The sequence below is a fragment of the Canis lupus genome, chromosome 11 (genome assembly GCF_003254725.2).
Source record: "Canis lupus dingo isolate Sandy chromosome 11, ASM325472v2, whole genome shotgun sequence".
Taxonomy (NCBI): domain Eukaryota; kingdom Metazoa; phylum Chordata; class Mammalia; order Carnivora; family Canidae; genus Canis; species Canis lupus.
Window position 1 is genome coordinate 35,201,106 of NC_064253.1, and position 25,125 is coordinate 35,226,230.

General features: G+C 40.8%; 2 protein-coding genes and 1 non-coding gene across 7 annotated transcripts in view; 2 read left to right on the forward strand and 1 right to left on the reverse strand.

The window, feature by feature from the left end:
- PSIP1 (PC4 and SFRS1 interacting protein 1) overlaps positions 1 to 1,309 on the reverse strand; it is a 43,438-nt gene extending 42,129 nt beyond the window's left edge. For all 5 annotated transcript variants that reach the window (XM_049116139.1, XM_025432940.2, XM_025432941.3 and 2 more), the window contains exons 1-2: positions 1,176 to 1,309; positions 431 to 637 (exon numbers count right to left, since the gene is read on the reverse strand). In XM_049116139.1, the coding sequence (XP_048972096.1) occupies positions 431 to 502 (72 nt within the window). In that variant the 5' untranslated portion in view covers positions 503 to 637; positions 1,176 to 1,309. The remainder of the gene's footprint in view (positions 1 to 430; positions 638 to 1,175) is intronic.
- On the forward strand, positions 616 to 12,095 carry LOC125756019 (basic proline-rich protein-like). Its single transcript, XM_049115943.1, has 3 exons — positions 616 to 661; positions 778 to 1,463; positions 11,978 to 12,095. Exons 1-3 carry the CDS (start codon positions 616 to 618, stop codon positions 11,999 to 12,001), a joined length of 756 nt encoding a protein of 251 aa, XP_048971900.1. The 3' UTR covers positions 12,002 to 12,095.
- Positions 12,096 to 23,412: 11,317 nt separating this feature from the next.
- LOC112650617 (small nucleolar RNA U13) lies at positions 23,413 to 23,515 on the forward strand. The gene has a single exon (XR_003130322.3). It is a non-coding gene; the product is annotated as a small nucleolar RNA U13 (small nucleolar RNA).
- Positions 23,516 to 25,125: the final 1,610 nt, after the last annotated feature.

Here is a 25,125-nt window from a genome sequence, read left to right on the forward strand (position 1 = left end):
TCCAATTTAATCACACCTTTGACATCCAAGAGTCTGCATAAACTCCAGTGAGATAACTCTGCATTTCACTCGAAATTTTAAAGATTTCAATGTTTCATTAAACAGTAAACATAAAAAAAAAAATCCAACCTTGATTATTTTCACCTACAATGGAACATTAACTGGCATCACGTTTAAATATTTCCTATTAAGAAAACCTGCCCAAGTCTGTCGAAAACCATAAGGAAACGGTTAAGTAGAAACACCTGGCTTTTTACAATTCCACGGGAGATCCCTGGGCAAAAAGCTAAAACGAAAGGTTGCCAGTGAGACCACAGGAAGGGGGGGGGGGGGGGCAGAAAGGCCACGGGAACAAAATTGAGAGACGGGGTAGGAAGTAGGCCCCCGAGGAAGGTAGCGCCGCTCAACGCGGAGGCTAAAAATCACTTACCCGAGCTGGCCAATGAGGGTAACCTTTCATCTTGGCGAAGATGAGGTCTCCAGGTTTGAAATCGCGAGTCATGTTTCGGGGGCGAGGCCGGGGGTCCGCAGCCGGGAGGAGGCGCGGCGCGCGGCCGGCGCGGGGATGCCGAGGGGGCGGCGGAGCCCAGGCGCCCGGGGCGGCGGGGGGGGGGGATGCCTCCGGGCGTCCGCGCGCCTGCGAGGGAGAGCACCGAGGGCGGTTAAGGCTCCGAAACCCGAAGGGAGGGGCCGCACGGGGAGGCCCGGGGAGGGGAGGGGAGGGGGAAGGGAGGGGGAGGGGAGGGCGGCGGGAGGGGGTGGGGGTGGGAGGCTGAGGGGCGGCCGCCTCCGCTCCTCCCCCGGCGCGCGGCCTCCGCAGCCCAGGAGCTGCCCCTGCGGGCCGCGCCAGGTCCCCCGCTCGACGACCGCGAGGCCGCCACCACCTGAGGCAGGGATGCTGCTCGGCCCCCAGTGCCCTCCCTCCCGCCCCATCTTCCCTCCGGCTTCTTCCTCCGGGCGTCAGCCCCAAGCGGGAGGAGGGGGGGCCCGGGGAGAGGAAGAAAAGATGGCACGGGGAAGGGGCGCCCGCCTCCCCCGGCCCGCCTCCCGACGGCCGCAGCCCCCCCGCTCCCGGGCGCTCCCGGCCCGGCCCGGCCCGCCCCGGCCCCGGCCCCGCTACCGCCCGCAGCGAGGCCACAGAGGGGGGGCGGGGCGAGTCCCCGCCGCCCGCTCACCTGCCGGGGCGGCGGGCGCGGAGGCTGCGGTGGCGGGCCGGCCGCCTCTGCCGCGTCCACGCAAGCCACCTGCGCCACCAGCTGCCGCAGAGGCGTCTCAACGGCTCCGAATCGCAACCGCCGCCGCCGCCGCCGCCGCCGTCGCTGCGCTGCTCCCGCGCGGCTCCCGCTCGGCGCCCGCTAGCACTGGGGCGGCACCAACTGCTCGCCCGCGGAGGGGGGACGACGCGGCGGCGGCCCGGGGCGTGTGGCTCGGAAGCGGAGCTCCGGAAGGCGCTGGAGCCCCAGGTCGGCTGGGGCCCCGGAGTTACAGGCAGGCGGGGAGGCAGACGGGGGGCGCGGGAACAAAGCCGTGGGCGACAACAGCTGGGCCCGCGGCGGCTCCCCCTGCGGTGCGCAGAGTGGACGGGCCCGGCCCGCCCCTGCTGGCTGCCCTGCGTGTGTGTATTTGTATGTGTACTGTATGTAAAAGGCGGGGAGGGAGGAAACGATTGTTGTGGACGGGCTTTGGGGGCGGGTATCCGGGCCTCCAGCCCTTGGCTGCGTGTTAGGGAGAACCTGGCAGCCTAAGCTGCGTGTTCTTGCATCGTTTCCCAGGGTGGGGAGGCTTTAATGCTGCACTTGCGCGGTTTGCACCACCCATCCAAAAAAGAACTGTACAAAAACCCATAGATGAAATCGGAGCATGAGGCTGTTGCAGGGTGTGCAGCTCGTAGGCCTCTTACACCTCGCCGAATGGGCCTTACAGTCGCCTCTTCCTTGAAACTGTAAAATGAGAAAACCCCGTGTCTTTTCTTTTAAATCCAAAGCACCAAGAACTATGGAGAAAACTGCAATCCTAACGAATGCAAAATGTGAAGGGAAGAAAACAATGACAGGAAAGCATAAGACTCTCAAATAGGATGTGGGTTTGGGCCCGTACTAAATCTTAGCTGCATCTCAATGGTGTTTCTTTAGTAGAATGGTAGCCGAGGAGTGGTAAAGTGTAGAGCTGTTGCTAAACCTCACGCGTTTTAACTCTTAAAAGACTCTTCAAGGGCTTTCTAAAATTATTTCTTTTTTTTGATCCTTTGGCCAATATATTTTTTTTAAGACGTCGTTGGTAACATGACCAGCTTTTTAACGTGAATCGATATTTTGATATTTTTACCAGAACTGTGTCACTAGAATTGTCTAACTTTGCTTAACCATTAGCATTCACTCAGGTTCCCAATACATGTAGTAAATAAAAAGGCATTTTGAAAATTAATAAATTAATCCTAAGTTTTATTTCATGCTTCATTGACACCCTCCCCCCCCCCCCCCCAAAGTACCTACTGTGTATCAGGCATTTTTAGGCTCTGGAATACAACCATGACAGAAAAGCACAAATATTTCCTGTCTAAAACAGAACAAAAATGGGAAAAAGCTTAAGAATATTAAAATATATGAATAATGACATGTAGCTCATACTCCCTTAAATGAACTCACAACTGGGAATAAAATCAGGGAAAGCTTTATTAAAGTAGGTAAAAATCAAGAAGAATATTTTGAAAGAGATACACACTTCCCTAAAAGGAATGAAGATATCCCAATGCAAATTGTCCTGCAGGGAATTTCCAGAGACTATATCACACCTCTGCAACAGGCAGAGGGTTCCAAATGTTGCAAAAAGAGTAATTGACTGGCAGGGAAGAGCGAAAGGTTAAAGAACGGCCTTGAGGCTTCTCATCCTGAATGAGTTTGATACGATGCATGCTAGGGAGCCACTAAAGGTTGCTGAGCAAGAAAGTAAAGATGATTCTTTAAAAAGTTATTCTTGCTTGCTACAAAGTAGACGGCGGTAGAAAGAGGTTGGAGGTTACTGTTGTACTCCCAAAGTGACCTATTTCTAGATGAGACTGGTGGCTGAAAAAGGCAAGAAAGTGAACAGCTAAGTACACAAAGGAATGATTACCAGGCATTTGCCATAAATTGGGCACAGGAAAAGTGGAGAAAGATGTGTTGAAGAGAATTCCAAGACACTGAGTAGGAGAGACCAAGATGCCTTGGTCTCTCCAGCTACCATTTCTTGCACACCTCCTTTGTTCGAAGCCTCTTAGGTCTTTGCAATTCCAAGTATGGTCCAGGGCCCAGCAGCATGGGTTACACCTCCCCAGATTTGCTGAATCATAATCTGCATTTTAACAAGACCCCCAGGTGATTCTTATGCATATTCAAATTTGAGAGACTTGCGGTGGAGGTTGCTACAGGAACCTTAAACCAAGTAGGGAAAACACGTTGAGCAGATCAATTATAATTAATATTAAAAGAGAACTTTTTATTAGTGCTAAATGATGGAACAAGAGAAAAAGGAGTGGTTACTGTGAGTGGCGGGATGGTCCTCAGAAAAGACATGAAAATAGAGGGAAAATGGAAAAGCATTGAGTTTCAGTGCTAAAGGTAAATATAGAAAGTACAAACTTAGCTCTTGGTGTCTTTCAGTTTGGCAATTTCAATTTGTGATAGTCTATAGACAGCTAGCGATACCCTTGAAACAATAAGTCAGGGCAAAGCAGGTGGTAGTTTAAGCCTCCAGAGAACAAAAGCCCAGGATCCCTGGGAGCAGCAGTTCGGAATGGGAGGGAAAGGAAGAATGGAGAGGGAGGAGGGGGGGTTGCACTCTGCAGAGCTAGTTGGAGAGCTTTTCTGAACTGGGAGCCTGTGCCCCTCCCCAACTGCGCTTGATGCACCCCACCCCCATACTCAGTCTTCTTGGGGAGCGGGGAGGAAAAGTACAGCAAGATGGAGATTTAAGGGCAGTGAGAAAGTCGTCAGAGAATCTAATTTCCAAAACAAATGAAGCAAGGGGGTGGAGGAGGGAGGAGGTGAGGCGTGGAAGGAGATCTAAATGAACTGAAGAAGTAATCTGATTTACATTCTCTCGTTTTTTATCAGAGTGCTCCTGTCCCCATTTTACAGATGAGGAAACAGGCTCACAGAAGTTCAGCAACTTGCCCCAAATCACACATCTAGTCCAGCAGCCAAGACAATGTTCCGGGTCCACACCACCTCTAGGTGGAGCAGGGAGCCAGGAGTGCTGGAGACCCAGGAGCCTTTAATTTTTTTTTTTTTTTTTTTTTTTTTTTTTTTATGATAGTCGCACAGAGAGAGAGAGAGAGAGAGAGAGGCAGAGGGAGAAGCAGGCTCCATGCAGGGAGCCCGACGAGGGATTCGATCCCAGGTCTCCAGGATCGTGCCCTGGGCCAAAGGCATGCACTAAACCGCTGCGCCACCCAGGGATCCCCCCAGGAGCCTTTAATTAGTAGAAGATGCTGGAAAGAAAAGCAGCCAGCACTCACCCTTCCACCTAACGTCTTTGGACTAGAAAGTATTTCCAGCTTCAAATTTCCTAACAACCTTCCTCTACCCCAGCATGTCCCTACCACCTGCCCATTCTATTGAACTCCTAGTTTTAAGAGCCTCAACCCCAAAATCACCTCCAGAAAGGCTTCTGACCTCATCTTACTGTGGCATAATTTCTTATTTACAATCCTTCAGAATAATATTTAAACTACTTAGGGACGCCCAGGTGGCTTAGCTGTTGAGCATTTGCCTTTGGCTCAGGGTGTGATCCTGGGATCCTGGGATCCAGTCTTGCATCAGGCTCCCTGCATGGACCCTGCTGCTCCTTCTGCCTATTTCTCTGCCTCTGTGTGTGTGTGTCTCTTAGGAATGAATAAATTAAAAAATATTTTAAAAGGGGGTGGGGAGGGACACCTGGGTGGCTCAAAGGTTAAATGTCTACCTTGGGCCCAGGGCATGATCCTGGAGTCCCAGGATCCAGTCCTGCATCAGGCTTCCTGCATGGAGCCTGCTTCTCCCTCTGCCTGTGTCTCTGCCTCTCTCTCTGCGTCTCTCATGAATGAATAAATAAAAATCTTAAAAAATAAATTAACTGCTTAGAAAGAGGCACCATCTTAATTATCAGTGCCTGGCATTTAGCGGGCACTAAATAAAATTTTTCTCAATAAATATTTGTTGAATAAGAGGAAGGGACAAGTGAAAAACTCTGTAGTTGGGATCCCTGGGTGGCTCAGCGATTTAGCACCTGTCTTTGGCCCAGGTCATGATCCTGAAGTCCTGGGATCAAGTCCCACATAGGCTCCCTGCATGGAGCCTGCTTCTACCTCTGCCTGTGTCTCTGCCTCTCTCTGTCTCATGAATAAATAAATAAAATCTTAAAAAAAAAAAAAAAAGAAAACCTCTCTAGTCCCTTAGAGAAAACATAGACACTTTACAAGACATTTGTTTTTGTTTTGACTTTGTGAATTTTTGTGTACTTAAGGATAACCCTTTAAAAAGCACTAGCATGTTTTCATCACCTCAAATACATTCATTTGATAGTTTTAATGGAAATCTTTCTAAATGAGATTTGATATCTATCCCCCAAATTAAGTAATGATAATCCCTTCCTTCACATCTTTACATTGAATATACATAATTCCCTCCCTTAATGTGCAGTATTTATAACTTAAACTTGGGAGTATGGACCCCAATTACTGAACTTTTCTTGTGTGTGATACTTCAAGCTTCGTAATGGGGAAGTTAGCAAGAATATGGGGAAGATAAAGGGCATTGATCAAAGAGCTGGTTCAGTCGGGGATGTCACAAATCTGGTCTAAGCCTAGCTTCCCCTCGCTTCTCTTAGCTTCAATAAGCATTTGGAATTTGGGCCTTTTGGACAGGGGAAAGCAATCTCTCCTGGTTTCTGAGACAGCGTAGATACACCACTGAGCTGGTTTACCAAGGGGTAGAGGAGAGTAATTCTCAGACACATGGGATAAGAGAAACCTTATCGAGTCTGAGTGCTCTTTAGGACAGTTGTCAAGAAGCTAGGCCAGGACAGGGATGGACAGTTGACCTGTGAGTGATGTCGCTGCCTATTCTGAAGGCTGCCAAGACTGTGTGTTATTTAAGTGGAATTTTTAAAATCACTGCACGACCTCCTCTATAATCACTTCTCATCTCAGGAACTTGGTGTGCTTCTTTCTTAGCTCTCCACATCCATTGTCAACTAAGGCTTCTCTCATCCCATATGTCTGTGAACCATGCTCCTCTTTATTCTTCTCACAAGGAACACAAGGAACAGTCCTTGTGTCTTTTTTCTTTTTTCATCCTCTTCTTTCTTGTATGTTCTTCCTCATTTTCCTGCACCCTCTCACCTTCTGAGTTGGGTAACTGAGAAGGATAGCTTTGAAAATGGAATGATCACTTCTTCTGGTCAACGGGCCTAGCAAATGTGGTATCTTATTATCTTTGTGCCTTTGGTTCTTCTGAAGTGGAGAAATAAGTAGTGATCGTCAATGGTTAGGAATTGTAAGAGGGAGGGGATGGGATGCCTATAAAGTGGCAACACTAGGGAGATATTCACAGGGATGGAGTAGTTCTGTATCTTGATAATGGTAATTGCTGGCAGAAATTTATCCATGTGACAAAAATTGCATAGAACATACACAATGTACCAATGTCGATTTCCTGGTTTTGTCATTGTACTATAGTTGGTTAAGATGTAAACATTAGAGGAAATGGGTGAAAGGTTATACAGGACCTTTCTGTATTATTTTTGCAATTTCCTGTGAATCTAGAAATATTTCAAAGTAAAGGTGAAAAAAAAACCAGGTATATATAGAAGGTTCAAGAGAACTTTTTTGTTTAAGGCAAGGAAAATCTGTTTGTGTTTATAGGTATTAGGAAATTTGGAATAGGGCTAGGATAAGGAGAGAAACACAATATTTGTAGTGCCTGTATGTGTGTGTGTATGTGAGTGTGTGTGACACATGTCTCCTACAATGCTTTCCTTTTTTTCTTCTGCATGACCATGAATATCTCCCTACTGCTACCACCACTTTATAGTCATCCCAACCCTTTACCCCTTGCAATTCCTAACTGATGGCAATCACTAATCACTTCTCTATCCCTATTATTTTGTTATTTCATTATATATATGGAATCATGGAGTATGTGATCTTTGCAGATGGGCTTTTTCCACTCATCTTAATGCTTTATAACCCATTAAAAATTTTTTGAAAGATTTTATTTAGTTATTTAGTTATTTATTTGAGAGAAAGAATGAGCATAAGCAGGAGGAGGGGCAGAGGGAGAGGGAGATACAGACTCCCCACTGAGCAGGGAGACCTGTGATATGGGGCTCAATCCCAGGACACTGAGATCATGACTAAACCTAAAGTCAGATGCTTAAGGGATTGAGTCATCTGGGTGCCCGACCTAAGTTTCTCTGCATATCAGAAGTTCATTACTTTTAGGGATGCCTGAGTGGCTCAGCGGTTGAGCATCTGCCTTTGGCTCAAGGTGTGATCCTGGGGTCCCAGGATCAAGTCCCACATCAGGCTCCTGCGTGGAGCCTGCTTCCCCCTCTGCCTGTGTCTCTGCCTCTCTCTCTCTCTGTGTCTCTCATTAATAAATAAATAAAATCTTACAAAAGAAGAATTCTTTAAAGAAAAGTTTATTACTTTTTATTTCTAAGTAGATTCCATGGTATAGATTTACATAGTTTGTTTAACAGTTTACCTATTGAAGGACATTTTGGTTGTTTCCAGATTTTTGCTATTACAATTAAAGCTGTTGCAAACATTCCTAGTACATGTTTCGTGTGAGTAAAAGTTTTTATTCCTCTGGGATACATGCCCAGGAGTACAATTACTGGGTCATATTATAGTTACATTCTTAGGTTTTTAAGAAATCACTGTTTTCCAGAACGGCTGTACATTTTACATTACCACCAACAATGTATGAGAGATCTAGTTTTTCCACACCTTCACCATCATTTGGAACTGTCACTAGTTTTTCTTTTCACTGTTCTAATAGGTATGGTCTTGGTTTTCCTTTTCCTAATGATTAATGATAGTAAACATCTTTTCACTTGCTTATTTACCATCTGTATGTCCTCTTTGGTGAAATGTCTCTTCATGTTCTTTGCCAATTTCCTAATTGGACTAGTTTTTTACTGTTGAGTTTTAAAATTTTTTTCAATATTTTAGGGAGGAAACCTTTGTCTGATGTGATTTGCAAATATTTTCTCCCAATCTATCTCTTGTCCTTTCATCTTCTTTATAGAATCTATCGTAGACTAGAAGTTGTTAATATTGATGAAATCCAATTTAGCAACTTTTTTCTGGTCATGTCTAAGAACTCTTCGCCAAGCCCGGGTCTCTAAGAATTTTCTATGTTTTCTCCTAAAAGTTTCACAGTTTATTTATTTTTTTTTTTATTTTTTTTTTTTTTTAATTTTTATTTATTTATGATAGTCACAGAGAGAGAGAGGCAGAGACACAGGCAGAGGGAGAAGCAGGCTCCATGCTCCGGGAGCCCAATGTGGGATTCGATCCCGGGTCTCCAGGATCGCGCCCTGGGCCAAAGGCAGGCGCCAAACCGCTGCGCCACCCAGGGATCCCTAGAAGTTGTTAATATTGATGAAATCCAATTTAGCAACTTTTTTCTGGTCATGTCTAAGAACTCTTCGCCAAGCCCGGGTCTCTAAGAATTTTCTATATTTTCTCCTAAAAGTTTCACAGTTTAATATCTTATGTTTGAATCTATGATCCATTTTGAGTTAATTTTTGGGTAAGATATGTTTAAATGGAGGTTCACATTTCTTGTCTATGGATATCCAAATGCTCTAGCACCTTTGCTGAAAAACTATCCTTGTTTCATTGAATTGCTTTTTTACCTTTGCCAAAATCATTTTACCATACTTGTATGAGCTTACTTTTCTATTTTGTCAAATTGATCATTGAGTCTGTCTGAGCCACAGTTTTGATGACTGAAGTACTACACACTATCTTGATTACTGAATCTCTTTAGTAAATTGTAAAACAAGGTAGAGTGATTCCTTCCAGTTTATTCTTGTTTTTCTAGTTTCTTTTCTAAATATTCTAGTTCCTTGCTTTTCCATAAACATTTTAGAATAAGCTTGTCTGTACATACTAAAAAATCATCCTGAGATTTTAGTAGGAATTTTTTGAGGGGGGCGGGGATAGAGGAAGAGGGAGAGAGAATTTTAAGCCTGCTCCACACCCAGTGCAGAGCCCAGATGGATCTCAGTCTCACAACCCTGAGATCATGACAGCCAAAATTCAGAGTTAGACCTCAACCAAGCCACCCAGGTCTGCCAGATAGGAATTACATTATACTTATATATCAATTTGGGCAGATTAATATCTTTTTTTTAATAAATTTATTTATTATTGGTGTTCAATTTGCAGAATTGATATCTTTATTAGGTTGGGTCTTCTAATCCATGAACATGATATGTCTGTCCACTAATTTAAATAATTTTCAAAAATAAATAAATAGATAAATAATAATTTTCTATTTCTTTCATTAGCATTTTATAGTTTTTAGCCAATAACCCCTATATATGGTTTGTTAGATTTACAACTAAGGATTTAAATTTTTGTATAGAGTTGATTTTTGTATGTTTATTTTGTATTTTGAAACCTTGCCTGGGAAGCCTGGGTGGCTCGGCCATTAAGCATCTGCCTTCAGGCTCAGGTCGTGATCCTGGAGACCCGGGATCAAGTCCCACATCAGGCTCCCAGCATGGAGCCTGCTTCTCCCTCTGCCTGTGTCTCTGCCTTTCTCTCTGTGTGTCTTTCATGAATAAGTAAATAAAATTCATAAAAGTAATAATAAATAAATAAATAAATAAATAAATAAATAAGAAACCTTGCCAAACCCATTTATTAGTTTTAGGAGGGTATTTTGTTTTTGTTTTTGTCTCTGGTTTATTTATTTATTTATTTATTTATTTTTGGTAATTGGATTTTCTACATAATTGTGTTATTTGCAAATATGGATAAAAATTTATATAATTTTAGTGCTTTTAAATTTTTTCTAAAGACTTTATTATTTATTTTGGGGGGGGGCATGAGTTGGGGGCAGAGGCAGAGGGAGAAGGAAAAGCAGAAGCAGACTCCCTGCTAAATAGGGAGCCAGGGGATCCCTGGGTGGCTCAGCGGTTTAGCGCTGCCTTCAGCCCAGAGCGTGATCCTGGAGTCCCAGGATCGAGTCCCACGTCGGGCTCCCTGCATGGAGCCTGCCTCTCCCTCTGCCTGTGTCTCTGCCTCTCTCCTTTCTGTGTCTCTCATGAATGAATAAATAAAATCTTAAAAAAAAATTTTAAAATAAATAAATAAATAAATAAATAAACAGGGAGCCAGATGCTGAGCTTGATCATAGGATCCCAAGATCACAACTTGAGCTGAAGGCAGATGCTTAACTGTCTGAGCCATCCAAGTGTCCCATAGTTCTTTTAAATTTTTTGAGGATTGTTTTATGGCCCAGGATATGGTCTATTCATATGTTTATAATGACTTTATATTCTGCTATTTTTTTAAAGATTTGTTTGTTTTATTTTTAAGTAACCTCTATACCCCATGTGGGGCTCAAGCTTACAACCTCAAGATCCAGAGTTGCATGCTCCACCAACTGAGCCAGCCAGGTGCCCCTATTCTGCTTTGTTGAATAGAATTCAATAAATGTCCATTTATATCCTATCCTGCTTGTTGATGCATTGAATTCTTGTATATTCTTCATTATTTTCTGTTTATTTATCCTATCAATTATAGACAGATACTAAAGCTTCCATCTATCGTAGATTTATCTAGTTCTCCTTTCAGTTCTATCAGTTTCTGCTTTATGTATGTTTGGTAATGTACATTGAGAATTGCTATGTTTTTGCTGTATTTTCTTTACATCTTTTATCGTTATTTATTGTTTCTCTTTATTTCTGTTTTTTTGTTTTTTTTGCTTAGACGTCTTCCTTACCTGATATTAATTTAGCTATTCCTACTTTTTTCCGAAAAATGTTTTTACAGTATGACTTTTTCCAGTCTTATACTAACATGTTTTATATCTGACATGGGTTTCTTGTAGACAGCAGACAGTTGTGAGGTTTTTTTTTAAGATTAAAGATTTTTTTAAAGATTAAAGTGGTTTTTTTTTAAGTTTTTTCTTATTTTTATGTAATCTCTACACCCAATGTGTAGCTTGAACTCATCACCTCGATATCAAGAGTGACATCTACTACCAACTGAGCCAGCCAAGTGTCCCAGTTGGGCCATATTTTTAATCCATGCTGCCAATCTGTCTTTTAATTGGCAGATTTAGTCCACTTACATTTAATGTAATCATTGATATGTTAGAGCTTAATTCTAGTATTTTTTGTTTCCTTTTTCCTGTTGTCCTGTAGGTTATTTGAACCTTGGGGTTGCCCTGTATCAGGCTCACTGCTCAGCAGAGAGTCTGCTTCTCCTTCTCCCTCTGCACCTTTTCACCCCACTTGTACTCTCTCTCTCTCTCAAATAAATAAATAAAATCTTTAAAAAAGAAAACAAAAAGTTCTTCCAAAAGTCACATGGAGCATTTCTCATTTTATCTCATTGGATAATATTCTGTTACATAGCCACTCCTAGCTGGAAAGTGCAAGTGAGGAAAGGGTTTTCAATAGGAATTCAGGAAGCCAAACAATGATATCTGCCCTATGTATCTATTTATCTCTGTATAATACATTTAGGTAAATCTCTCTCCCTAATTAGTTCAGAAGATCTTTGAGATCAGAGATCCAGTCAGAGCTAGTCATTTCACACTTCACCACTGAGCCACCCAGAGATCCTTAAATGGGGACTTTAAACCTAACATAGTTCTTTGAAACTTATTTTGTTAGCTCAGTTTCTTCTGAAATTAATCCCTTATTTAGTCAGGGAGACAGAACCCTGTAAGTTATGGGAGAAGAATTTCTTTTTTGTTATTCTTTTTTGCAGGAAGAAGACCTTACACAATCGTGACAGGAACTGGAGAAGTGAAGGTCCAAGGAACATGTTAGAGGGACGCCTGGGTGGCTCAGCTTGTTGAACATCTGCCTTCCCGCTCAGGACGCTCAGGACGCTCAGGACGTAATCCCGGGGTCTGGGGATCAAGTCCCACATCAGGCTCCCTGCTAGGAGCCTGCTTCTCCCTCTGCCTATGTCTCTCTGTCTTTCTGTGTGTGTGTCCCATGAATAAATAAATAAAATCTTCAAACAAACAAACAAACAAACAAAAAAACAGGCAGCCCGGGTGGCTTAGTGCTTTAGCGCCGCCTTCAGCCCAGGGCCTGATCCTGGAGACCTGGGATCGAGTCCCACGTGGGGCTCCCTGCATGGAGCCTGCTTCTCCCTCTGCCTCTGCCTGTGTCTCTGCCTCTCTCTCTCTCTCTCTCTGTGTGTGTGTGTGTGTGTGTGTGTGTGTGTGTGTGTGTCTGATGAATGAATAAATAAAATCTTAAAAAAGAAAAAGAAGATGAGAGAGTTGGGAACTAAGGAATCAATCTAGGAAACCAAACACGTCTAGCTGCCAAAATAGGACTGAATAGGGGAGGCTTATGGGGAGATCTCTGTGAAGTTGTGCTTCTTTTTTTTTTTTTTTTTTTTTTTTTTTTTTTTTTTTTTTTTTTTTTTTGAAGTTGTGCTTCTAATCAGCTACCACCTCTGTTGATCAGCTGCCAAGCATCTGATGTAGGGCCTGGGGCCACTGTTTGTTGAAAAGATCAAAAGTTGGGAGGAAGAGCCAGGTATGGATTGGAAGACAATGAAGATAAGCTTCCTGAAACCTGTTGATCCTCTACATCTGTCTCTTCCAGCATCTAACCACAAGGAACTTCAGAGTAATGGCTGCTGCTTTATTTCCATCTTCCAAACCTCTCTGAAATTCTTTTGACCAACTCCAATTTGGAATCTTTCAGGGAGGAGGATTTTGGGAAGTGTGATCCAGCTTAATCCAGTTGGCACAGAACCAACCCTCACACTAAGTAAACTATGCAAATCGAAGCTGAATCTCATCACTTAAGGATTCAAAATGTTTCAAATGCCTGGGGGGCTAGGACTATGTCTTTGTCCGTTTCTTCTGTCCTTTTTGTCCTAGGCAATAATTTAATTCTTGTATTTCTTTCTTTTTTTTTAGATTTTATTTCTTTATTCATGAGACACACAGAGAGAGAGAGAGAGAGAGAAGCAGAGACACAGGCAGAGGGAGAAGCAGGCTCCATGGAGGGAGCCCGATGTGGGAATCGATCCTGGAACTCCAGGATCAAGCACTGGGCCAAAGGCAGGCACTAAGCCACTGAGCCACCCAAGGATTCCAATAATTTAACTCTTAAATCATGTTGCCTCACTGATCTTACTGTGCAAGCTACTTTTTCTGCTGCCCTGGTATCTAACTCTCAGAAGGAAAAATAAGTCCTTTCTTTAGATTTAGGCTGTAACATGTTGCCCAGGCAGTCTTGTCTTTTAACTTTGTTTTGGTTCTTATATTTCTGTTGGCTTCCTCTCCTGTTCCCCTATTCTGGCTACAATCTTTGTGTGTTCTCTAGAATATCTAGCTGCTTCTCCCCTGCCTAAGTGTGTTTATGAACCATTACTTCTAGGTAATAATTTATCTTTGGGTGATGTAGATCTCCCATTTTTGTTTTAACTAACCAATATATATTCAACTGCAGATATTTATTGAACATCTCAGCACCATAACCTCCATAGGAACTTAAAGAACAGAAATATTTATATAACAAGAGAAGGAGTAAAATATACCAATACAAAGCAACAAATAAATAGCTCTCAGAGTTCAGAGAAGGGAACTGAATTCTGTCCTCCTATGGGCTCTTTATTTACCTTTTCCAATCAAGGCCTTACCTTTTCCAATCTTCTTATAAGATTTCCAAATCTGGGGATCCCTGGGTGGCGCAGCGGTTTAGCGCCTGCCTTTGGCCCAGGGCGCGATCCTGGAGACCCGGGATCGAATCCCACGTCGGGCTCCCGGTGCATGGAGCCTGCTTCTCCCTCTGCCTGTGTCTCTGCCTCTCTCTCTCTCTCTCTCTCTCTGTGACTATCATAAATAAATAAAAATTAAAAAAAAGAAAGATTTCCAAATCTTCATAATATTGCCCTAGTATTTCTATTATAAGTTAGCTACACATATTAGAGTCAAATCAAATACATAGAATTTAAGCAATAGTAAATAAAATAGTACTGAAAAAAGCTATATATGTGTTTGTTAAGGAAGATATAATAATTTTAAGGCCACATAAAAATCAAAGAAACATTGATTGTAAAAATGTAAATACAGAAGTAGGAAACAAGGCTGTAATTTTATTCCACCAACTGTATTTGGAAATTTTTTTCCTTTTTGCACTGTTTCAGTGACATGGATTTCTGGGGTCCAGAATTATTTAATATTGCATGCATTCACTCAAGCTTGGTTTTCACATCATGAAATCTGTCATTTAATGGCTTGAGTAAGCAATAAACTGGTTGTGGTTTTAGAATATTTTGTCCACATGCAATATCATCACCAAAGAATGCCAGAATTTTTTTTTGAGGACAGTGCAGATGTAGGTAATTTTGTCTTTTTAATGAAGTTATACATTTCCCCTTTGTATAAAAATTAAATACCCTAAACTCTCTAGACTGTAGTTATAATTTCACATTAGCATTATATGAATAGGAAAGGGAAATACGACCCCATTCATTATGAATTTCATGTATGGATTTACACATAAAAAGGTACAATTGTCAAAATAGCTGCAGACTGAGAAAATGGTCATAAATGTCATGCAAGAGCAATGCTGAGAAGCTGTCATATGTTTTCTTTGCTGACATTTTAGATGAGGGGAACGTGAAGATGTAGAATTAGTTCTGAAAGATGCAAAACTCAACTTCTTATTCAGTCTAATCTCATCATTTGAGCTTAGATTTGGTCAAGCCTCTAAAATTGAATTTAATATCTTTTACCCACTCCTACTTCATGCCTCCTGGTTAGGGTAGAACAAAAAGGAGGAAAAGGTACAGTGAAATTTTATCTTTAGCTCCTGTTCTAGTTTTTTCATGATATGGCACCATTAAGCTTTCAAGGGACTTTTTTCTATTTCAGGATACCTTACAAAAGCTAGGGTAGCTCCATTAAAAAGAACACATTTTTTAAATTGTGGTAAAATATAACATAAAATTTACCATTTTAACCATTTTTAAGTGTGCAGTTTGGTGGCACTCAGTACATTTTACATTATGTTGCAACCATCACCACCATCCATCTCTAGAACATTTTTCTGATCCTAACATGAACACTTCCTGTCCTGATTTACTTGTAGGAGAGTAGGGTCATTGAGATAAGGAGAAATTTGGGGGAAAAAAAAATAGCATATTCTATGTGTTAGTCATGCCCTTGGTGGAAAGAGAAAGTGAGCAGGATCATCTTAACCTTGCTTAGTGGTCTACTTCCAGAAGTCATGAAGAGATATGTATATAGAACAGCTCAGATAATGCACATTGTTCCTTGCTAAGGAATCATGTCTTTGATCCCTAAAGTGTAACTCGTGGATTTATTGTGCTAGGTTGAATCTCAAGGGATCTTACGGTATTTTTTTTAAATCCCTATAGCCTCAAACATGACAACAAACAGGCTAAACTTGGCCATTCCTAAGGACCATGAAAACTTTTCTCTACAGTTGAGAACAGGCTCAGAAAGATAAAACCAAGAAAAAGAGTGAAAAGGAAAAACAAGCATTTCTCTTGAAGGCATAGAGCAACAGGTCTAAACATCTACACCCTTCCTGTCTTCTTAATCTTGGGCCCCACTCTGAATTCTTCATGGTCTTCTAGACAGAATAGAGGATAGGAGGATGAGGCTCTAGGCTTTCTTACTACACTAGCTACATAAAAAAGGATAGGATTAAACAGTGCAAAGAAATAGGACACCGAAAAAGAAGAAAATTGCAAAACAAAAACTGAAAATTCCAGAGGGAATAAAGCAATCAAAAAAGTCCTCCTGGGACACCTGGGTGGCTCAGCAGTTGAGCATCCACTTTCAGCACAGGGTAGTGATCCTGGTCCAGGGATCCAGTCCTGCATCTGGCTCCCTGCATGGAGTCTGCTTCCCCCTCTGCCTGTGTCTCTGCCTCTCTCTCTGTGTGTCTCTAATGAATAAATAAATAAAATCTTTAAAAAGAAGTCCTCTTCAATGATTTCAAAATGATGATGATAATAATTTCAAAAATTATTGAGTGTCGGGATCCCTGGGTGGCACAGCGGTTTGGTGCCTGCCTTTGGCCCAGGGCGCGATCCTGGAGACCCGGGATCGAATCCCACGTCAGGCTCCCGGTGCATGGAGCCTGCTTCTCCCTCGGCCTGTGTCTCTGCCTCTCTCTCTCTCTCTCTGTGACTATCATAAATAAAAAAAAAAAAAAAAAAAATTATTGAGTGTCTATCATGTGGTCACAAAAATCCTATAAGGAATATACAATTTTCCCCATTTTTTTTTGATAAGGAACTGAGGCACAGAGAAGACAATAGGCTTTATTTAACTTATTCAGTCCACTAATACTTATCTTTTTGGTGAGAGGTGTTTGAGATATAGCACTAAACATTTGATACTGATCATTCTGCCCTCAGAAAAAATTTTTTTAAGATTATTTATTTAGGGATGCCTGGGTGGCTCAGTGGTTGAGCATCTGCCTTCAGCTCAGGTTGTGATCATGGGGTCCTGGGATCAAGTCCTGCATCAGGCTCCGTGCAGGGAGCCTGCTTCTCCCTCTGCCTATGTCTCTGCCTCTCATGAATAAATAAAATCTTAAAAAGTAAAAAAAAAAAATAAGTAAATAAAATTATTTATTCATTGGAGAGAGAATGTGTGAGAGAGGGAGCACCCATAAGCAGTGGGAAGGGGGGAGAGGGAGAGGGAGAAGCAGACTCTGCTGAGCAGGGAGTCTCATGTGGGGCTCTATCCTAGTACCCTGGGATCATGGCCTGAGCCAAAGGCAGATGCGTAACTGGCTAAGTCATCCAGAGCCACCGAGGCACCCTGCCCTCATGAAATTTACAATCAAATGGAGGAGATAAATAAACAAAAATACAAGCAGGCAAATGAATAAATTTCAAATCAAATCAGGTGGTAGGAAGAGAACATATGAAAAGGAAAGTGGGTTTGAGACTAATTAGGCAAGGTAATCAGGGCTGACTTTTTTATAGAGATGAGATCTAAACAGTCCTTCAAAGGAAGAGTTGCAGGCCAGATGAATAGCATGTGCAAAGAGCTTGATGTATTCTTTTCTTTAATTATTTTAAAAAGTCTTTATTTATTTATTTGAGAGAGAACAAGAGAGAATACAAGCTGGGAGGGGGGGGCAAAGAAGGGGGGAATCAGACTCCTCGCTGAGTAGGAAGCCCCATGTGGGGGGCTGGATCCCAGGACCCTGGGATCATAACCTGAGCCAACAGCAGCCACTTAATCAACTGAGCCACCTAGGCATCCTGAATGTATTCCTAGGTGTATTCTTGAAACTGAAATAAAACCTGTTTGGCTGGAGTGTACAGGGATGGGTGGGGAACAGGCATTAGTGTATGTTGAAATCTAGATCACCCAGGGCCTGTAGGTCACAGTAAAAGGTTCCAACTTTACTCTCTCTTTTTTATGTATACCCACATATTAACTGTCATTAGCTCTTGGTAGTGGGGTTAGAGTTGTTTTTTATATTTTTCTTTCTTTTTTAACCTGTATTTTTGAAGTTTTAGGAGCAAGCATATATTACTTATGTAAAAGCAAATACAGATCCTTTTTCTCTTAAAAGTAGATGTAATATTATATGATTCCATGTATGTGAAATGTCAATAAATAGCAAATTTACAGAAATAAGGATCAGATCGCTTGTGATGATGGTTGCCCAACTCTCTACATTTACAAACAGAGAAACCAATTTAATTGTACACCTACAATGGGTAAATTTTATGGCATGTAAAATATATCTCAATAAGTTTGCTTTGAAAAACGGAGGTAAGTGCAAACCTGGTATGATTTCTCAAACCAGAGACATAATAAACTACTTGTAGAAGGTGAAGAAAGGTTTGGCTGTTCTGGAGCCTGTATAGGACATTAAAACTTTGCCCAAATCTGCACCCTTTTGCAGGACGACCTGAATCTGCTCCTTCAAAGTGCTCTGGCAGCTGGCTTCTGACACTTGCTCTTCACTGAATAGGAGTTATGATAAGAAGTGGGATGGGGTATGGGCAGAGTATACGAATAACACACCATTAATTATAAGACAAAATTAATCATAACAGAAATAGAAGTAAAGGCTTCAGTTGTGGCAATCTTTTGACTTTCTAGGACAGTTCTTTAGGGTTAAAATATTTTGGGCTGCCTACAATATTTTGAACAGCTTCTTCAAATGTTGATAACTCTCCACAGTAGGAATCTAATCTCAAATTAGAATCCCCCTACTTTATGTTTCACAGCCTCTCTTGTTCCTCCACTTGTGATCTTCATTCCACTGATCATAAGCATTTGTATTAACCTTTGATTCAGAGGAAACAGGTAGGATGGGAAGCAGCCATATTGCTGGTGGAAGTGCCTGCAGAGGCAGTGTGGTTCTGAGATTGGTGGTGGTGGCAACTTTCTTACAAGGTCAATTCTGTGTTATGATTTCAGAAGGATTTTTTCCCTTCAAAGCTTGGGAGCTTTTCTGCTTATTTATTGCTGTGTAACAAACAACTTCAAAACTTAGGGGCTTCAAAGAACAACTATGTTACTATTTCTCATAATTCTGTGGGTGGAAAATGTGTACATGGCACAGAAGGAATACTTCATAATCCCTCTAGGTGGTGCCTGCAGGGTCTGAGCCATCCAAGATGGCTTCTTCACTTACACATCTTGTGCCTTGGTTAGAGTAACTCAAATAGCTGGAGACTGACTGGAAGAGCTCAATATCGGTCATATGTCTGTGCTCTTGGTTCTCATAATTGGCTGGGTTCCTTCCCAGGGCTTCCCTAGTCAGTCCTGAGCCTCTTCTCTACCACATCGTTTCTGTGACTGGTTTCTCCCCTGTGGTAACTGGACTTCTTATAGGTGGAGAGTTTCTTCAGAGTGCAAGAGCTAATGGTGCCAGGTCTTCCTAAAGCTTAGGATCAGAATCACTTCACTGATTTATTAGTTAAAACAAGTACCAGAGCCACTGCAGTTTTAGATAAGGCATCCATAAGGATTTGATAACCAAGAGGCACAGTTCATTACAGGCCACCAGAGGACTGTCTCTTATATGCAGCATAAAGCCTTTTCCTTCAGCCCTTCTGATTACTCAGTAAACTCTTGCATTAAATATAATAAATACCTTTCTGCTTGAACTGCTTGAAATATTTAGCTTAAGACTCTATTGACTGCAGTTCTCAATGCAAATATTTTCTCTATGATTAAAAAAAAAAAAAACTAAGGTCCTAATAATTGTAGCAACATTATTTCTCTTCTTCTTACCCCTCTTTGATTATCAAATTCCCACATGTTCCCCTAAAACTTCCCACAGTCATTTCTTGGAGGCCCTGGAGCTATTTCAAGTCAAAACTCTCCCTCCCCAAAAGATATTAAGCACAGAAGTTTTAAGGTAAGTTTTATCAATCTTTCAAAGAAATGATTATTCTTTTAGTATTTAAATATGAATACAAAAGTTCCCTAATTTATCTTTACAACTCTAGTATAATGCCAATCCTAAAACATATAAAAAAATAGCATGAAAAAGAAAAGTATGGCCCAATCTCATTTATGAATACATTTAAACTCTTAAAAAAAATGGCAACTCAAATCCATAGTTATTACAAATATCATAAATGCAAACATAAATTTGAATGTGATGATCAAATAGTCTCAGAATTACAAAGATGACTCTGACTCATTATTAGAAAATATTAATGTAACTTATCATACTAATAAGGTAAAGTAGAAAGATGATTATGTGCTAGGACATTAGAATTGACATTTCAACTCAAATACTGAATGATGATTGGTCAGTTTCAAAGTGAGACATGAGATACATGTAAATGCAGAAAACAATTCACAGTTTCCAGAAGAAAGGGAGTGGGGGCTTGGGCAAAATGGGTGAAGGCAGTGGGAGATGCAGGCTTCCGGTTCTGGAATGAATAAAAGCAATGGTAGAAGGGTGCCTAAGTGGCTCAACTGGTTAAGCATCGGACTCTTGATTTTGGTTCAGGTCAGGATCTCATAAGTTGTGGGAGGAGTCCCAGGTCAAGTTCTGTGCTGGGAGGGAAGTCCTCTTGCAGATTGTCTCCCTCTGCCTCTCCTCCCTACTCACACGCACATTCTCTTTCTCTCTTTTTGTCTCAAATAAATAAATACATCTTTTTTAAAAATAAAAGGAACAGCATGAGGAAGATGGTCATTGATATTGTAATAGCATTGTATGGTGACAGATGGTAGCTATACTTGTGGTGAGCATAGCATAGTATAGAAACTTGTTGAATTGTTATGCCGTATTCCTGAAACTGATGTAATATTGTGTGTCAATTTAAAAAAATACAAGAAATGGGGGATCCCTGGGTGGCTCAGCGGTTTAGCGCCTGCCTTTGGTCCAGGGCGCGATCCTGGAGTCCCGGGATCGAGTCCCACATCAGGCTCCCGGCATGGAGCCTGCTTCTCCCTCCTCCTATGTCTCTGCCACTCTCTCTGTCTCTCTGTCTCTCTCTCTCTCATGAATAAATAAATAAATCTTAAAAAAAAATAAAAATAATAAAAAATAAAAAATACAAGAAATTAAACAAAATAAATATAACTTTCACATGAGAGGGAAGCTTTCTTATTGTTTATTACTTGATAAAATTAATTTTATTTATTTTTAAAAATTTTTAAAGATTTTTAAATTTTATTTTTTTTTAAGATTTTACTTGTTTATTTGAGAGAGAACAGACACAAGCAGGGGGAGCGGCAGACGGAAAGGGAGAATTAGGCTTCCTGCTGCCTCGGGGCTCCATCCCAGGACCCAATAACCTGAACCAAAGGTAGACACTTAACGGACTGAGCCACAGAGGTGCCACAAAAGATTTTTTTATTTTTAAGTAGTCTCTACACCAAACACAGGGCTTGAACTTACAACCCTGAGATCAAGAGTTGCATGCTCTACCTACTGAGTCAGACTGGCACCCGTTGAAAAAATTAATTTTACTAATTTATTTAATTTATTTTATATGCTTTTAAGGATTTTATTTTTAGGTAATCTCTACACCCAATGCAGGGCTTGAACCTACAATTCTGAGATCAAGAATTCCTTGTCCTACCAACTGAGCCAGCCAGGTGTCACTGATAAAATTAATTTTAAACATTTACAGAAATAATAAGCAACATTGTTAAAAGTCCTTCCCACCAAGGTTGTTTTCCAATGCATATAATGACTGTGCTGTGGACCGATGGCCAATAAAAGATTAGTATATACAAGAGAAAAAAACAAAACAAAAAAGTGAGTCATGAGACAGAATAATATGCATGTTTTAAAAGAATAGTAACACCTTGGACCCTATACCAACTCTAAGAACATTAAAAAGACTCAGATGTGTGGGGATTCAAGGACAATTTTGAAGGGATTTCTTTTTTTTTTTTTTTTTTTTTTTTTTTTTTTTTTTTTTTTATTCATGATAGGCACACAGTGAGAGAGAGAGAGGCAGAGACACAGGCAGAGGGAGAAGCAGGCTCCATGCACCGGGAGCCCGATGTGGGATTCGATCCCGGGTCTCCAGGGTCGCGCCCTGGGTCAAAGGCAGGCGCCAAACCGCTGCGCCACCCAGGGATCCCCTGAAGGGATTTCTTTAGAGAATATTTATGATATATTTTGTGACCCAGATCACCAAACAACAGAGGTAGAAAGTTCCTCCCAACTCTCTAGTCAAGGGCTTTAAGAAGACCTCTTGGAGAACTTGATATACATCTCCTGTTGTGGGGAAACATGGACAGTAGGGCAGACTGGAGTCTTGTTGCTATCTGACCAAGATGACTCATGCAAAGGGCAATATGTTTCCAAGAAAGTGACCATGTGGGGTACCATTGGAAAACCAGAAGTTGATGGAGAGCAGCAGACAGAAATTCTTTCGCCCATGTCATAGGAGTAGTAGGTAGGGGATGCCATCAAAGAGCCTCAGAAAAGTCCACAAAAGTCTTCAACATAGAAGAAGACAACTTTAAATATTTACTGGATGTTTGGACCCAGTAATTCCAATCCTATTTCCCATAGCTAGTTTGACAGAAATGTATGCATATATATATCAAAGACATGTATGAGATGTTCATAGCAGAATTTTTCATATTAGCCCAAATTGAAAGCTTTTTAAATGTCTATCAACAGTGAAATGGATAAATAAATGTGATATATTTATACAATGGAGTATTATCCAGCAATAAATTAAAGAATGGCTTGTTGAATCATTTAATAATACGGATAAATCTCACACATTGAGTGAAAGGAACCAGATATAAAATAGTACATTCCGGGGGACCTAGGTGGCTCAGCAGTTGAGTATCTATCTTCAGAAGTTTAGGGAGTGATCCCTGGGTCCTGGGATGGAGTCCCACGTCAGGCTCCCCACAGGGAGCCTGCTTCTCCCCCTGCATTTGTCTCTGCCTTCTGCCTCTTTTTGTGCCTCTCATGAATAAATAAATAAAATCTTTAAAATAAATAAATAAATAAAATAAAAAATTAGACACAAATTTCCTAGACCCAGAGAGTATGAGATCATCTTATAATAGTAGAAATTAAGTATAAATCGTCTGCTCCCATTTCATCTCTTTCCTCCAAGTAGTAAATGAGAAGAGGAGAAATTCATTATGTTTTCCTCCATAAAAGCAAGCACCCCATCTTAAACCAGGCCCTACCTAAAGATATGTGGGTGGGAAATCTTAACCTTTACATGAAGATTAAAGCATTAATATATATTAATTCATATATTGGACAAAACACTCTAATTACTGAACTGAAAAGAGATTTGCCTCTTATGATGATGTCTGGACTTTCAATTCTCTAAGAGTGATCAGAAAAATTAAACTTGAGTTTAATTCAGGATGGTGGAATAAACCTTGCCTACTGAATACATTTGAAAGGGACCATGAGAGGGGATCCCTGGGTGGCTTAGTGGTTTAGTGCCTGCTTTCAGCCTAGGGCATGATCTTGGAGTCCTGGGATTGAGTCCCATATCAGGCTCCCTGCATGAAGACTGCTTCTCCCTCTGCCTGTGCCTTTGCCTCTCTCTGTGTCTCTCATGAATAAATAAATAAATAAGTTTTTAAAAAATGAATAAATAAAGAAGAAAGGAAAAAAAAAATAAAGAAGAAAGGGACCATGAGAAACAACATATAGGTGCATTTTGATTATACCCCACTGGTTTGCTTGTTTAATATGCTACTACAGATCGTTTTGTAGTTCATAAGTGTGATGATTGGATGTTCACGCTGTTGTGTGACATGTGCCTCCCTCAAACATTGTTGTGACATCAGCATGTTACTGTCCAACATGAAAAAAAAATACCACTTACAGTAAGGTGCTCACTACCAATGCAAAGATAGGCTTTTGGCTTAAAAAGAAATAGGAAATTAGTAAGAGAAAGGTAATTTCTTTTTTAAAAGTTTTATTTTTTTATTATTTTTAAAAGATTTTATTTATTTATTCACAAGAGACAGAGAAAGAGAGAGAGGCAGAGAGAGACATAGGCAGAAGGAGAAGCAGGCTCCATGGGGGGAGCCCAATGTGGGACTCAATCCCAGGACCCTGGGATCGCACCCTGAGCCAAAGGCAGACACTCAACCACTGAGCCACCCAGGCGTCCCAAGAAAGGTAATTTCTTAATGTAAAAATAATCAGTCAAAATTATATTAATTAAAAGGGAATAAATGTAAGAATTATTTCACATTAATGTCACAAAGATAAGTCACAAAAATAAGACAAATGTTGTTGCCCATTTTTTTCAGAAATTTCCTGAGAATTCTATCCAATGTAATAAACTAGATAATACAAATGAGTTGTAACTACCATGACTAAAGAGAAAAACTGTCTGGGGTGCCTGACTGGCTTAGTTGGCAGAGTATGTGACTCTTGATTTTGGGGTTGTAAATTCAAGCCCCACATTGGGCACAGAGCTGAGTCAAAAAATTACCATTGGGATCCCTGGGTGGCGCAGCGGTTTGGCGCCTGCCTTTGGCCCAGGGCGCGATCCTGGAGACCTGGGATCGAATCCCACGTCGGGGTCCCGGTGCATGGAGCCTGCTTCTCCCTCTGCCTGTGTGTGCCTCTGCCTCTCTCTCTCTCTCTCTCTCTCTCTGTGTGACTATCATAAATAAATAAAAATTAAAAAAAAAAAAAAAAAAAAAAAATTACCATTATATAGAGGTAATATAATTATTACCAAAATATTCCAAGAGAAAGAACTAAATGGATGTTAGCATTAATTCTGAACTATAAGAGGAATATGTTAAAAGTTAATAGTTTTTCTCTATATATTTACATATTCATATGATTATATTTATATGATATATGATTTACATTATATATAAATATAATCATATGAATATATTAATCATTTGAATATATAAATAGAATATATTTATAAAATAGGCAAAATTAACCTGCTTGATAGAGGTCAGGATAGTGGTTGAATTTAGATTAACAGTCTTGAGTGAGAGGTGGTACAGTTAGAGAATGTAATAGGAGGGGAATCCCATTTACAACAATGAAAAACCAAGCAAAACAAAAATTAAACCTTTAAAATCCAAGTAATAAACTTAATAGAATTTAAAAGATTCTTAGGGACAAGAACTATTAAGGTTTATTGAAGTACATAAAAGAGAGTCTAGGATAAATGGAGAGATATGACATCTTCCTGGACAGGAAGACTCAATATCATAAAAATGTCAATTAACCCCTAAGTAATCCAAACATTTCATGTAACTCTTTGATAAATGAATTCTAAAGTTCCCCTGAATGGTTTCCCATCTCATTTAGAGAAAAGGTCCTATACAACCTGTCTCCCTCCTATTACCTTTTATTCCTCATATCCTACCTCTCTGTTGTTTACTCTCTTCTTTTTTTCTTTTTTAAGATTTTATTTATTTATTTGAGAGAAAGAGA